The sequence below is a fragment of the Bos indicus genome, chromosome 7 (assembly GCF_029378745.1).
Source record: "Bos indicus isolate NIAB-ARS_2022 breed Sahiwal x Tharparkar chromosome 7, NIAB-ARS_B.indTharparkar_mat_pri_1.0, whole genome shotgun sequence".
NCBI classification, from domain to species: Eukaryota; Metazoa; Chordata; class Mammalia; order Artiodactyla; family Bovidae; genus Bos; species Bos indicus.
Window position 1 is genome coordinate 59,494,340 of NC_091766.1, and position 12,944 is coordinate 59,507,283.

General features: G+C 36.3%; 1 protein-coding gene across 10 annotated transcripts in view; it reads left to right on the forward strand.

Annotated features, from left to right (window-relative positions):
- FBXO38 (F-box protein 38) overlaps window positions 1–12,944 on the forward strand; it is a 65,165-nt gene that overhangs the window by 5,254 nt on the left and 46,967 nt on the right. For 8 of the 10 annotated variants that reach the window (XM_070793802.1, XM_070793805.1, XM_070793806.1 and 5 more), the window contains exons 2-5: window positions 3,225–3,415; window positions 7,464–7,597; window positions 10,125–10,288; window positions 10,491–10,656. In XM_070793802.1, the coding sequence (XP_070649903.1) occupies window positions 3,288–3,415; window positions 7,464–7,597; window positions 10,125–10,288; window positions 10,491–10,656 (592 nt within the window). In that variant the 5' untranslated portion in view covers window positions 3,225–3,287. Of the gene's footprint in view, window positions 1–3,224; window positions 3,416–7,463; window positions 7,598–10,124; window positions 10,289–10,490; window positions 10,657–10,842; window positions 12,232–12,944 lie in introns of those variants that run through there. The other 2 variants (XM_070793807.1, XM_070793808.1) reach the window with 2 other exon arrangements.

Here is a 12,944-nt window from a genome sequence, read left to right on the forward strand (position 1 = left end):
CATCCTCTGTTGTCCGCTTCTCCTCCTGCCCCCAATCCCTCCCAGCATCAGAGTCTTTTCCAATGAGTCAAGTCTTCGCATGAGGTGGCCAAAGTACTGGAGTTTCCGCTTTAGCATCATTCCTTCCAAAGAAATCCCAGGGCTGATCTTCAGAATGGACTGGTTGAATCTCCTTGCAGTCCAAGGGACTCTCAAGAGTCTTCTCCAATACCACAGTTCAAAAGCATCAATTCTTCAGCCCTCAGCCTTCTTCACAGTCCAACTTTCACATCCATACATGCAGGTGCTAAATAACATAACTGGAGAATTAATCCATGGTTGGATGGGTCTGTACTGATTAATAGTCTTGTCACTGTGTTTGAATGCCTCAGGGGTAGCTATTTTGTGTTCTTACTGGAGTTTGATTATATTTTTGCCAGGGTTACAGGCTTGTTGCTGAGATCGTTGAGTGCTGTGGTGGCAAATAGAATGCTCATAGGAGCATGAAATGGTTCTTAGCAGCTTTGCTGCTGAACACATATGGAAGAATGGAAAGATGATGGATAGTTACACATTAGATGTATGATTTACTACGAATGAGGACTTGTCATCACCCAGTGGCAGGAGATTGAGATTCTTTTCCTTTTCCTGGCAGAGACATAATCAGTAAAATACTATCCAAGTTGCTATGGGAGAAGCATATGTTAGTGAAGTATTACAGGGACCTCAGAAGAGAAGTTTTAGTAGGAGACATTTTCTCAGAGAACCTAACGTTTAAACTAGATTTTGAATAATGCCTTTAGAATAATGCCTTTCTAGCAAAAAGAAAAAGAAAGGGGAAGGAAGGACTTTATAGCTGGAGTTAGTGCTTATTAGGAATAAAAGATGAATGTTAAATAAATGCATGAACTGAGATTGGTGTGGCTGGAATGAGCAAGTGGTAAAAATTGAAAGATGAGATTGGAAAGGTGCTTGATCAGATTGGAAAGACTTTATACTCTGGAAACTAGGATTTCTTGTAGGCTGATTTGGTTTCTGTTTGATCATGTGTATATATTTCTTTAAAAACAAATTCAGTCAACTGTAGCTCATGTACCTACTCTGTAGAATTCCTTCAAGCCATAGTACTAAGTTCATTTTAATATTAATCCATCCACAATTCTAAAAATTTATTTCTTTGGTTTTCCAGGCCATAGCTGATTAGAAGCAGCAAATTAAGAGGTTTGTGTGTGTGCTTGGGTGGAGTGCAGAGAGAAGCAAGCATGCTGACACCTGCCATAATTCACAGTGCATAGCCATTCAGTGAGAGAAGAAGAGACCAGAGTATACACACACATGCACACACAAAAATATAAGAATTCACTTAGCCTTGTAGCTTTCTCCCATTGCTGAAGCAAAGGAACCCCAGGAACTCCATATGGTTCACTAATCCCTGAGAATATATTGCAGAATATCATGTATATTCATATTGATCACTTCAGGTCATCAAGAAAAGGGGATGCTTTTATTGACTCATCTCTGTAAGAAAATGGAAGCACGTGGTCCACTTCAGAAACTTTTGGTATACCAATATAATTAAGAAAAAACACTGGTGCATAAAAGGGAGCAATCACTGTAAATGAGAGACTGACAGATTTGCAGCAGCCATTCTTTGCATCACTGTAACATGATTAAGTTTAAGCTCTGAACTCTAGAGTTCTCTCACTTTGAGTGCAGCTAATTTTTCAGAATTTTACCAGAGATAATTCATAATACTATTTAAATGACACTATTATTCTTGTCCGGGGGGTTCCATGGACAGAGAGGTCTGGTGGGCTGCAGTCCAGCGGGGTCACAAGAGACCACATGGACGTGACTGAGCACAGCACAGTCAATATTCAGTAATAGAAGAACAGTTCAGTAAATTTTGCTATATATTCACTTTCTATTCAAATTCAGTTACTAAAAAATAGGATTTTAATAGCACAGGAAATTTTTCTCATGTTGAGTGACTATTTTACATGAACAGGTAAGTGAAGTGAAGTTGCTCAGTCGTGTCTGACTCTTTGCGACTCCATGGACAGTAGTCTGCACCAGGCTCCTCCGTCCATGGGATTTTCTAGGCAAGAGTACTGGAGTGGGTTGCCATTTCCTTCTCCAGGGAATCTTCCGACGCAGGGATCGAACCCAGGCCTCCCGCATTGTAGACAGACGCTTTACCGTCTGAGTCACCAGGGAACAAGTAAAACTATATATATATATGAGCTCAACCAGGTTAAAACATGCACAGAAAAAATGATTAGAAGGAAATACACTGGTTGCCTTGAGTGGTGTAACTTTTCTACATCTTTATACTTTTCTGTACTTTACAGACTTTCTATAATGAGCACACAGTAACTTTATAATCAGAAAATAATAAAGATTTTATATAAAAAAAAAAGGACACTTTTCACATAGTTCTCTCTTAACCTAACCTACAAAATAAAACAAACCTCTAGGCGGAAGTTCGCTCATCTGACTTTCCTCTTTTCCCCCACTGTGGTGTTCCTCCTTTGTCCCTTGCATCACCTCCTCCTTCCCTCAAACAAACCATACATGCGTTTAATACAAAAGTGAATTAACTTCTGCTCCTTAATATTTATGGGAGAGAGAGAGGAGAAGGGTAGTTTTATTCTTCTTCTGAAGCTGCATATAAAATTAAGCAGTTTTTTGGGGGTTTTGTTTTTTGTGGAAAAGGTTATTATTTTTTAATTAAGTTCTTAAAGGGATATGTGACCCACTGGTGGAATTGGATCCCCTCACTGTTACTGGTGGGAGAATTTAAACAGTGGTTCCAAGTTCATAGAAATAATCTGGGCTGACCCAGGACTAGAATCTAAGAGTCTTCTACTTTCTGCTGTTAAGGGCAATCCTAGAATCATAAGCACCTGTATCTAGTTTAATGATCTTACCTTACACATGCGGAGAAATTGAGTGAATTAGCTAGGAAGCAACAGTACAAATAGAATTCAAGACTCCCTACTCTTTGGATTTTTGCTCATTCTAAATAATTAGTTTTTAACCTTTACTTCTCTTCAGAAAAAAAGATACTCTGTGCCTTTTGTGTAATATTTTTGTTAATTTGAATGTAGCCTGTATCATTGTAATAGCACCACTGTCGTGTGTCTGTATTCTAGAATAGACATTGTTTTATCTGTGTTTTATAAGGATAATTTCTGTCTGGGTTTGGCATGTTTTAGTCTCCTCTAATCACTGGTTGCTTTCAGGTGCTTTGAAATCAAGTAACCAAGAGGGAAGATTTGCTCTTTGATCCTGGAGATAACACAGCAATGGGTCCACGAAAGAAAAGTGTTAAAACGTGTCTCGTGAATAATGAAATTCCTGAGGAAGCAGTATCCGATGAAACAAAGGATTATATGAATCAACTTTCACATGAAGTGCTTTGCCATATTTTTAGGTAAGGTTTTGTTTGGTTGATTTTCACCTACCTGGAATTTATAGGTAGAAGCAAATCCTAGAGCTGTCTGTCCAGTATGGTAGTCACTACCTACATGTGGTGTTTAAATTACAGATCTGGTGTGGCTAGTGGCTACTGTATAGGATGGCACAGACAGTGAAGAATGTTCCTTTGTTGCAGAAAGTTCTGTTGGGCAGAAATTATCTAGATGGTTAACATTCCAGGCTTCTTAGAATTCCTATTGACTGATAGACTTGTTGACTTTTATTATTACAGTACCATTTGTGTACAGCATAAGACAGTGTTTCTGACTTTTTGATTACAGTCCACAGTAAGAAACAACATTTTGCTCAGTGTGCACATATATGTAAGTAAATGGGAAAAAAAGTTTTGTGAAATAATAACCACTATATGCAGTGTACACATTAAGATTGTTTTGACAAATTTTTTTCCAAACCTTTTTTAAAAATTATATTTTTATCTAAACTGTACTTAACAACTGTTACAAAAACCAGAAACAAATCCAAAAAGACAACCAAAAAACTCTGTCATCATAATTTCTCCTGCTCTGTTCTTCTTAACATATTTTGTCTCTGGAATGAGAGACCAAAGTTTGACTCTTGAGTCTCATTTGCTAGCTGTGGACCAATGATAGATATAAAGATGTTATTATGAGGATTCAGTGAGATAATTATTTTTTTTAATTTGTTTATTTTTTAATTGAAGGATAATTGCTTTACAGAATTTTGTTTTCTGTCAAACATCAACATGAATCAGCCGTGGATATATGTATGTCCCCTCTCTCTTGAACCTCCCTCCCATCTGAGATAATTTTTTAAAGCACTTTATACACTGCATGACACAAATACTTGGCAAATGTTAGTGATTATGACTGTGTTGTTCCTCTTTTTCATATTACTACATGGCCTTTATCATTTCAGTCACTGCTTTCTATTCCACTATGATGTAATTACCTTTATTCTTATATTTCATCTGGATTACTTCTAATTTTTCTCTTAAATAATGCAATTAACTTCTCTAAACATTTGAATTTTCGATTATTTTAGATTATTTACTTAGGGGAAATTTCCACATATAAAATTCCTAGAAAGGTTTTCAATTTATAAAAAGTTATTAAATATTTGCAGATTATATAAAATAGTGATAGAGTTACTTTGGGGAACCATTAGGCACTTTATTTTTTTTTTCAGTATAAATTTGCCTCAGTCTTTGTCTTCTGCAGTTTGTTATTCTGTCAGTGTAGTTTTTGTTCAGTTCTGTCTGGTAATAGAAGGCCCAATTAATAGACCTTTAAAAAAAAAAAAAAAACATAGCAAGATGATACTAAAGTTAATCTGGCAGGAAAAATCCTATAGCCAAAATTTTCCAGAAATAGCCTGACCCTGGCAGATGTTCAAATGTATTCTAAATTATAAAATAATTAAAGATTTGGTATGGGAGAAGATAGCCAGCCAGTTGGGTAAAACAGACTCCATATATGGGCTCCATATGTGGATTCAAATATATGTGGGGATCGAGTTTATGACAGACTAGGTATTCACGTCAGTGAAGAAAAGCTGAGTGGATTATTCAGTGATGATGTCACAGCCTAAAAACTATTTGAAGAAAATAATAAAACATGTTCTTATCTCTCTGACAACTGTATTCTTTTTTAAAATATTAATTTATTTTAATTGGAAGCTAATTACTTTACAATATTGTGGTTTTTGCTGTACATTGACATGAATCAGCCATGGGTGTACGTGCTGACAACTGTATTCTAAATGTTTCACTGAATTAAATAATGAAACTATTAAAATTCTAGAGGAGAGCATAGGTAAATAGGGATTTGTGTTTGTTGTTTGTTGACTAATGGTAGGACATATTATGAACAAATTTGATCATATTTTAAATTGATAGTGGATTCGATTTTGGAGTTCAAACACAAAATGGCAGTAGAAGGAGTGGAATCAAGGATGTACCCTAGTTATTTGATCATATTATAAATTGATAGTGGATTTGATTTTGCAGTTCAAACAGGATATGGCAGTAGAAGGAGTGGAATCAAGTAGAAGGATGTACCCTAGTTTTTATGAAAAAAACATGCAGCAGATTGGCAGAATGTAGTGATAACTGTGAACTAAGCTGAGTGCTTGAATTTGGTCTGAGATGTTTATTCTAAAAATAAACATTTATTTTTTTAGGCTTCTAAAGTTTTTATTTGAAGATTCTTTTTGTAGCCCTGTACTAACTGTTGAGTATATTTTCATGAAATAAGAAAAAACTATGGTTTCCTTAAAAGAAACCCAATCTTTGCTGTACCTGCCATGTTAAACACATCTTTTCTAAAACATGTTTGATCTGTCTTTTGAACTCCAGCTTTTTAACCATGTATCTGTGGAGTAAAAATACATTGTTTATCTAATCTTCATAAAATTGCTAATGTTTCTATTTCAAGGGAGTGTAATATTAAATAATATTAACTAAGGCAAATACTTTGGGTAAAAATTAGTGATATGGGGGAAGATTTTAGTGGCAAAAGTTGATTTAGAAAACAAATTCAATTTTTCATTGTTTATAAAATGCATGGTAATGTAGTTTCTGAAAATTATTTGCATATCTGAGAAATAGAAACTGTAGATTAAGTTGGCAATAATTTTTTTTGGTAGAAAATTTGACTTTATTTTATTCGCTTTATTTAAATAGTTATAAAGGAGAAAGCAAAGGGGCCAGGTATAGGTGGGGGGAAATAGAGCAGAGAAATATTCAGCAGGCATACTTGGATTTTCCTTTAGAATTAGCTTAATTTTTAGGAAATAGATGTACCTGTTGACATCCATGCTCTTCCACTCTCTTATCTAACTGTTGACATTTTTTTCTGGTTAGCTTTTTGATGAATTTCACTACTTGTAAAGTGGAATAATGGTAGCACCTAGTATATCAATGAGAGTTTTAGCAGAAAGCAAGGTATACTTGGCTGGAATTTGAAGATAATGAAGGAATCATTCAGAGATGTGTAGGTAGGGTTAAGGGAACACGTAAGAGATGTTAAAGGATTCATTCAGCTAGGGGATTAACAATAGCATAAAGCTTTTGCCCTGCCTTCCACTGGCCAGTCAATTCATAAAGGGATGGGTGGGGGGCTGGGGAACACGGCAGAACAGAGAAGGGAAGAAAAAGGATTGCGGGAGGGCTGTGTTGCAAACAGGAAAAGAACGTAGCTTGCAAAGTTGTGAAATGAAACAGTGGCTATAGTACAGTGTCTGTGATGCAACACCAGGTCAATAAAGAGGAGCTTTGCCTTTTTTCTTTTCCCTTAAATTAACCTGGGTCTGTTGAGAAAGAGAGATGAGATTTTTCTGATCTTTCAAAATATATAATATATTCATATTACTGGAAACAGAACAAAAGTAGAGGTTAGTTGAAATGTTTCATGAAGGAACCAGATAACAGGGGAGGTTGGAAAAAGAAAATTGTAATTCAGATGAGTTTATGCTTATGCAGTACTTAAAGAATATGTGATTATAAGGTAAAAGATCTAGGGAAAAAGGTACACTGTAAACTTAGTATACAGATCTGTTGATGAAGAAGATAGTAGAGATTCTTTGAGGTGGTGAACGGGAGCAGAAAGGAATATTTTTAGCCACGTTAGGAAATGGATTCTATAAAACTATAAAATAATATAGGTTAGGTTTAAATTAATCATTTCTCTCTAATCTTTTTAATATTCCCATATCACCGTACCTTGAAATGTACTGACTTTTTTTTTCCTTTTAGATTTTCTTTGTTCTTATAAGGAGAAAGGCAGGATTTATACAATGCTATATGGAGGGAGCTCAACAGTTTTTTTGTATGCTTAAGTATTTGCTAATTTTTTTCTTTTTTTTTTTTTCAGTAAAATGCTATGTATTTAATCTTAAAACCTGGTAAATATTCCTAGGGTTGTATTTAACTTGAGGCAGGAGAATGGAGGAAGGAAGAAAATAGCCTGTCAGTTAGATGAAGTAATTACCCACTTGATAAATCCAGGTTTCTTTCTCTTACAAAGGTACCTCCCCCTGCAGGATATCATGTGTATGGAGTGTCTTTCCCGGAAGCTAAAGGAAGCAGTCACCCTGTATCTGAGAGTTGTGAGGGTTGTAGATCTCTGTGCAGGGCGATGGTGGGAATACATGCCAAGTGGTAAGTAAATTTAGCCTGTAATGTACAGTGAGTGGAGCCCCACTGGAAACTAATAATAGTGTTCGTATCAAAAGTTACTTGTTGCTTTGGGATAGTCTAACACTTTTAGAAGGTCTATACTAGGTCTTGGAATTTTCTCAAATTATGCCTTGGCCTTGCACGTGAAGAACTCAAAAAAGTTAGTAGCCTAACCTTAAAAAATGGACCTCAGGTAAAGAGACCACTGGAAAAAGTCAATGACTTTAGTTAAGTGGAGCACACCTAAAAGGGAAGAATTAATATTAAGAGCTAATCAGGCTTCTTTTCAGTTAACAGCGGTCCTTTAAGTACTCCACTTTAATGCTTAGCAATTTTGAATGTCTTTTTAAACTACCTTTGATCAACAATATTCATATCTTGATATTTTGAAAATGTGCTAAAGCCATGGTGCTGGGCAAATTGGAGTGGTGGGGAGCTTAATAGAAGTGAAGGGCTGAGGAGATTATTGTCTTGCTCTGTTCTGTTATGAGGAACAGAACAGACTGCCTCTGAAATACTGAGATGTTGTTCAGTTTGGGTTGCTACAAGGCCTTTTAAGAGTTCATCAGTCAACTGATAATTTTGTCACTTGATCAGAGTTATATCTTTTTCTGAAGAACACTGCAAAGACTTGAGGCTAGAACCTAGCTTGGTGTGATGTTTTTATCTTCAGATACTTTAAAGAAGCTCTTGTAAGGGAAGAGGATTTATCATATTGCAGAGATAGAGAAAAGAAAAAATTAGGGGCAATGTGAAAAGGGCTGTTATTTGTTTTATTATTTTGCTTTAACAGAGGTTAGGCCAGTAGGATGGAGAAGGAAATGGCAACCCACTCCAGTGTTCTTGCCTGGAGAATCCCAGGGACGGGGGAGTCTGGTGGGCTGCCGTCTATGGGGTCGCACAGAGTCGGACACGACTGAAGTGACTTAGCAGCAGCAGCAGCAGGCCAGTAGGAATTGTGGAGATGGGGTTAATGCACTAAAGAGACAGGATAGCAGAGCTCCCATGTGGTGCAGTCTTCCAATGAAAATCTCTGCCCCTTATCAAACTAGAGAAGAATGTGTTTTTACATTGCTGGCTTCTTTTAGACTGTGATAAATACCTGTGAGCCCAAGGCTTTCCATCAGTGTAACAAATGTAAAAAAGTGAAATCAAAAGTCTCTAGCCTAAAATAAGATCTCACTAACCCTGCTTTGCTAGTGCCACTTGGGTCTAGTCTCTGGAGTTTATACCCTGATTCTCTATATAATAATACTAAATAAGGTTTTTATATAGCATTTTATGGTTTACCTATGTGATATTCTTGGACTCTCCCACCAAATGTGTAAATGTGGAACTTTACCCATTCTTGGGTGGGAGGCAATGTGTAATACACAACAAAAGAGGATGGCCATTGGCAAAGGTAATTTCATTTTTTATATTTTTTAATGGGGTGATAAACTTTTTTATTGGGTTGTGAGAGTAGATATGTGAAATGATTAACACATTGAATGGCTTAATCAGTAGAGTTACTATACAGAACAATAATGAGGACTATTGTTATAATTAGAGAGACCAGGTAATCTCTGAGGTCTCTTCTTAATCTTCATTATTTGTGAATTTGGAGTTTACACAACATCTTGACTAGCCCTGTACAACTAGAACAACTTTTGAAAACTGTAGTAAGACTTAATGGTTTGGAACTTTTATTCTTGAAAATTATTATTTTTATTATTAGTGAATAAACAGTTGCCTTACTGATGGCCTCCATTAAAAACAGAAATTAAGATACTTATCTCTTTACTTACCAGGCACTAGCAGCTCATACTATGGAAGTGTTTCTCTCTTCCCAGTCTGGTGGATTCCCACAATGGCGCACAACTGGCCTTTGAGATAAATAGTTTTCTGTCAGCTCAGCATCCTCATAGTTTGGATCGCTTATGTTCTCTTAGCTAATTTGCATCTGTCTTGTTCAAAAGAATGAATTGTCTAAAATATCCTGGGAATGATGTTAAACACAGGATAGAGCAATTGTCGTGACATGGGTACCTAAGAGAACCCAGTTCGAGAGGGGATTTCGGTTAGAACTGTGAGCTTCCTGAAAATGGGGATCCTGTCTGTCTTATTTTTTGGTTGTGTGCTCTGTAGAGCATAAAGGTTTTATGGACCAGAAAGTGCCTTTGGGGAAGGAGAGTGGTGGTCAGGTAGGTTGTCCTTCGTCACCACCAGGTCCAAGTCATCTGTGTTGAAAGTATGGTGTTCCTAGTTGAAGATGTCTGTTCTTTAAAAGCAGCAGCAGCAACAACAACAAGAAAATAAAAAGCCTCAACTGTGAAGTATCAACTCAAAATAGGTGGTGTTTCTAATATATTTTCTGTTCCTAAGGGAAATATTTTCTGTTTAACTGTTTGTTCAACTGTAATGTTAGCCTTATGAAAATTTAAAAAGGAAATCTTTTTGTTGTTGTTAACATTTGATAAAAATTACAAGTGGCGATAAACTTGGCTCTAAATAGTTGTGAACTTCTTAGGCTTCACAGATTCCAGTTTTCTGACACTACTAAAGAAGATGCCAGATGTCGAACAGCTATATGGCCTTCACCCTCGATACCTTGAGAGGCGAAGGGTACGGGGCCATGAGGCTTTTAGCATTCCAGGAGTTCTGGAAGCTTTGCAGGCATGCCCAAACTTAGTGGTGAGTGCACTTGGTTGAACATTTGACATCAACTGATGAATGAAGCACTAAATTAAAAGAATGGTAGAACATGTTCATGCAAATTTCATTCATAACGAACTTTTAAGTTCCACTCCATACTTAGGATCTTATGATATAGAAATAGAAGCTTTGGATGCTAAATAAAAGCCTTTCTTATGCTTGCTTTGGCATTATTTTGTAGGGTGTGGAAACTTCTCACTTGGAATTAGTAGAATCCATTTGGACATACATGCCACATGTTCATATTTTGGGGAAATTTCGTAACCGTAATGGAGCATTTCCAATTCCTCCTGAAAATAAACTGAAAATTCCTATAGGAGCCAAAATTCAAACTTTACATTTAGTTGGTGAGTACATGTTTCTTGGGTTGCTTGTGACTCCTTTAAATGCCATACAGCTGAATATTAGTGGAAAGGGAATAATGGGGATTTTAGAAATAGCTTGGTGATTGCTGATGGCAACCGAGAGGGGTAGGATGGGGTGGGTGGTGGGAGGGAGGTTCAAGAGTGAGGGGACATATGTATACCTATGGCTGATTCATGTTGATGTGTGGCAGAAACAATATTGTAAAGCAGTTATCCTCCAATTAAATTTTTCTTTAATTTTTAATTAAATATTTTTATTTTAAAGTACATATATGAAAAAGAAAAAGAAATGTTTGTGAGACTTGCATAAAAATTTAGATTTCCCACTAAAGAGCCTTTGGGGCCAGGGGCCTGGTGGGTAGGTGAGAAAACTACTATTTCAGAATTAGTCTATTTTCATTTAAATAGACAGTTTGAGTAGTTTGGAAAGTTGTTGGGCTTTTTGTGTTTTTGATTTTTTGAATGAGCTGGAAGCTTGCCCCTGTTTTCTGATACCCACCCTTTGCTCCTAGCTCTACCCTTTAGAGGAGAGTTTAGAGAATAGTTCTCTAGAACAACTTACTGTGATGATGGAAATGTCCTGTGTTTGTAGTATCACATATGGTACCCACTGTGGCCAGTGAAACAGAAGAACTGAATTTTTAAATTTTATTGTAGTGTATCAGATAGCCACATGTAGCTAGTGGCTACTTTATTATCCTCTTCAGTTCTAGAACATGACAGAATAAAAAATCTTAGGTAAAACTCTTAAATTTACTTGTATCTTCTCTAAGCAGAAAACTCCCCCATTTCTTTAACCCAGAGCTTCTGGAAAACTGCCACTTCTCTTTTTCTTGAGAAATAAGGAGGGAGTGGTCTTTTTCCAAAGACACCTTATTTGCAGTCATCATGGTGTACATTCTTCATCTGAATATTCTCTGAAATTGTGTCCCAATAATTTCAAACCTAAATAAATGATAAGGACAGATATTTTACAAATTTAATTTGTTGTCTTTGGCTTAGATTGCTGAAAGGAATTTCAGGGTGGTTGGGGAGGACTCCTGTTACTATAGTCTGACCTTTAATACTGATTAAGTATTTTATTTAACTTGTACATATTGAGTATCTGCTGTGTTCCAAGCATTCTTCCAGATATTGGGGATGGTCCTGAAGAACTGAATATTTCTGAAACTGGGAAGGGAGAGCAGCAAGAATGATAAAGAGTAGGTCTTAAAAACTATTTAGATGCAGTTATGGGAGACATGCAAAGCTCTCTAGCAGTCCTTCCTTTACAAGATGAATGAGTGGTTCTGATGAAAGACTTGGATATCTAGTTTGAATTTGGATTTTTAGATAATAAAGGAATTCTATAATATCTGAAGTTTATAATATAAGCTCTCTAAAGTCAGAGACTGTGGTTTTATATCTATATTTTCCATGTTTCCAGTTCATTGCAAATATAAATACTTGGTAAATTTTGTTGAAATGCATTAATTCATTTGATTAATTCAACAGTTTAACACTGTGATGGTGATACAAACGTGTATAGTAAATTAATGAACATGCTGGGGAAGACAGGTAATTGTGTCCTTTGTTTATAGAATGGATTTGGGATAAAATGTGGATTGGGCGTAGAATATAACTGTCTTGTCTGGGTCTGTCTCACCCTTGCTGCCCTTGGGTTTCCTAATCAGAACTACCACCATAATGGTAGATGCTAAATATACCTTTGTGAGTTTTGCGTCTTGAGTCTCAGTCTGTACCTTACTTCTGCTTTTCTTCCTTTGGACTAATCACCAGTGAGTCCAGTGTTTACGCATAGTGCAAAGCTAAAGCTATCTATGGTTTTTTGGGTGGACCAGGTTAAGGAGTAATGCTTACAGTAGAATGTGTAGAATTTAGCTTTCAAAGAACCACCGATTTAAGTACTCCCAATTTTGCTTTCTCTAGTTGCTGTTGCTAGCAGGGCTTCTACTGACTCAAGGTTAAAAATTATATTAAACTGATTTTGCCAGCTGTTGCTTTCTAAATGTCATCACTCTGGATCCTTGAATTTCTTTCTGAGAATTTGTCACTTCTTTGCTGTTCCCTAATCTACAGTGTTTAGACTTTGGGGCAAGTTCCTCAAACTGCGTCCTTCCATAAGAATTTTCAAGTTACCCATATTCTCTCTTCTTCCATATCTCTTGACTTATCCTCCTACAGTACATCCCCTTTTCTTTCAGAAATGGTCCTCTGCAAGTATGATTCTTGGTAACTCTTGAAGAGTTACAGAGTTAAGAGAAAAGCTT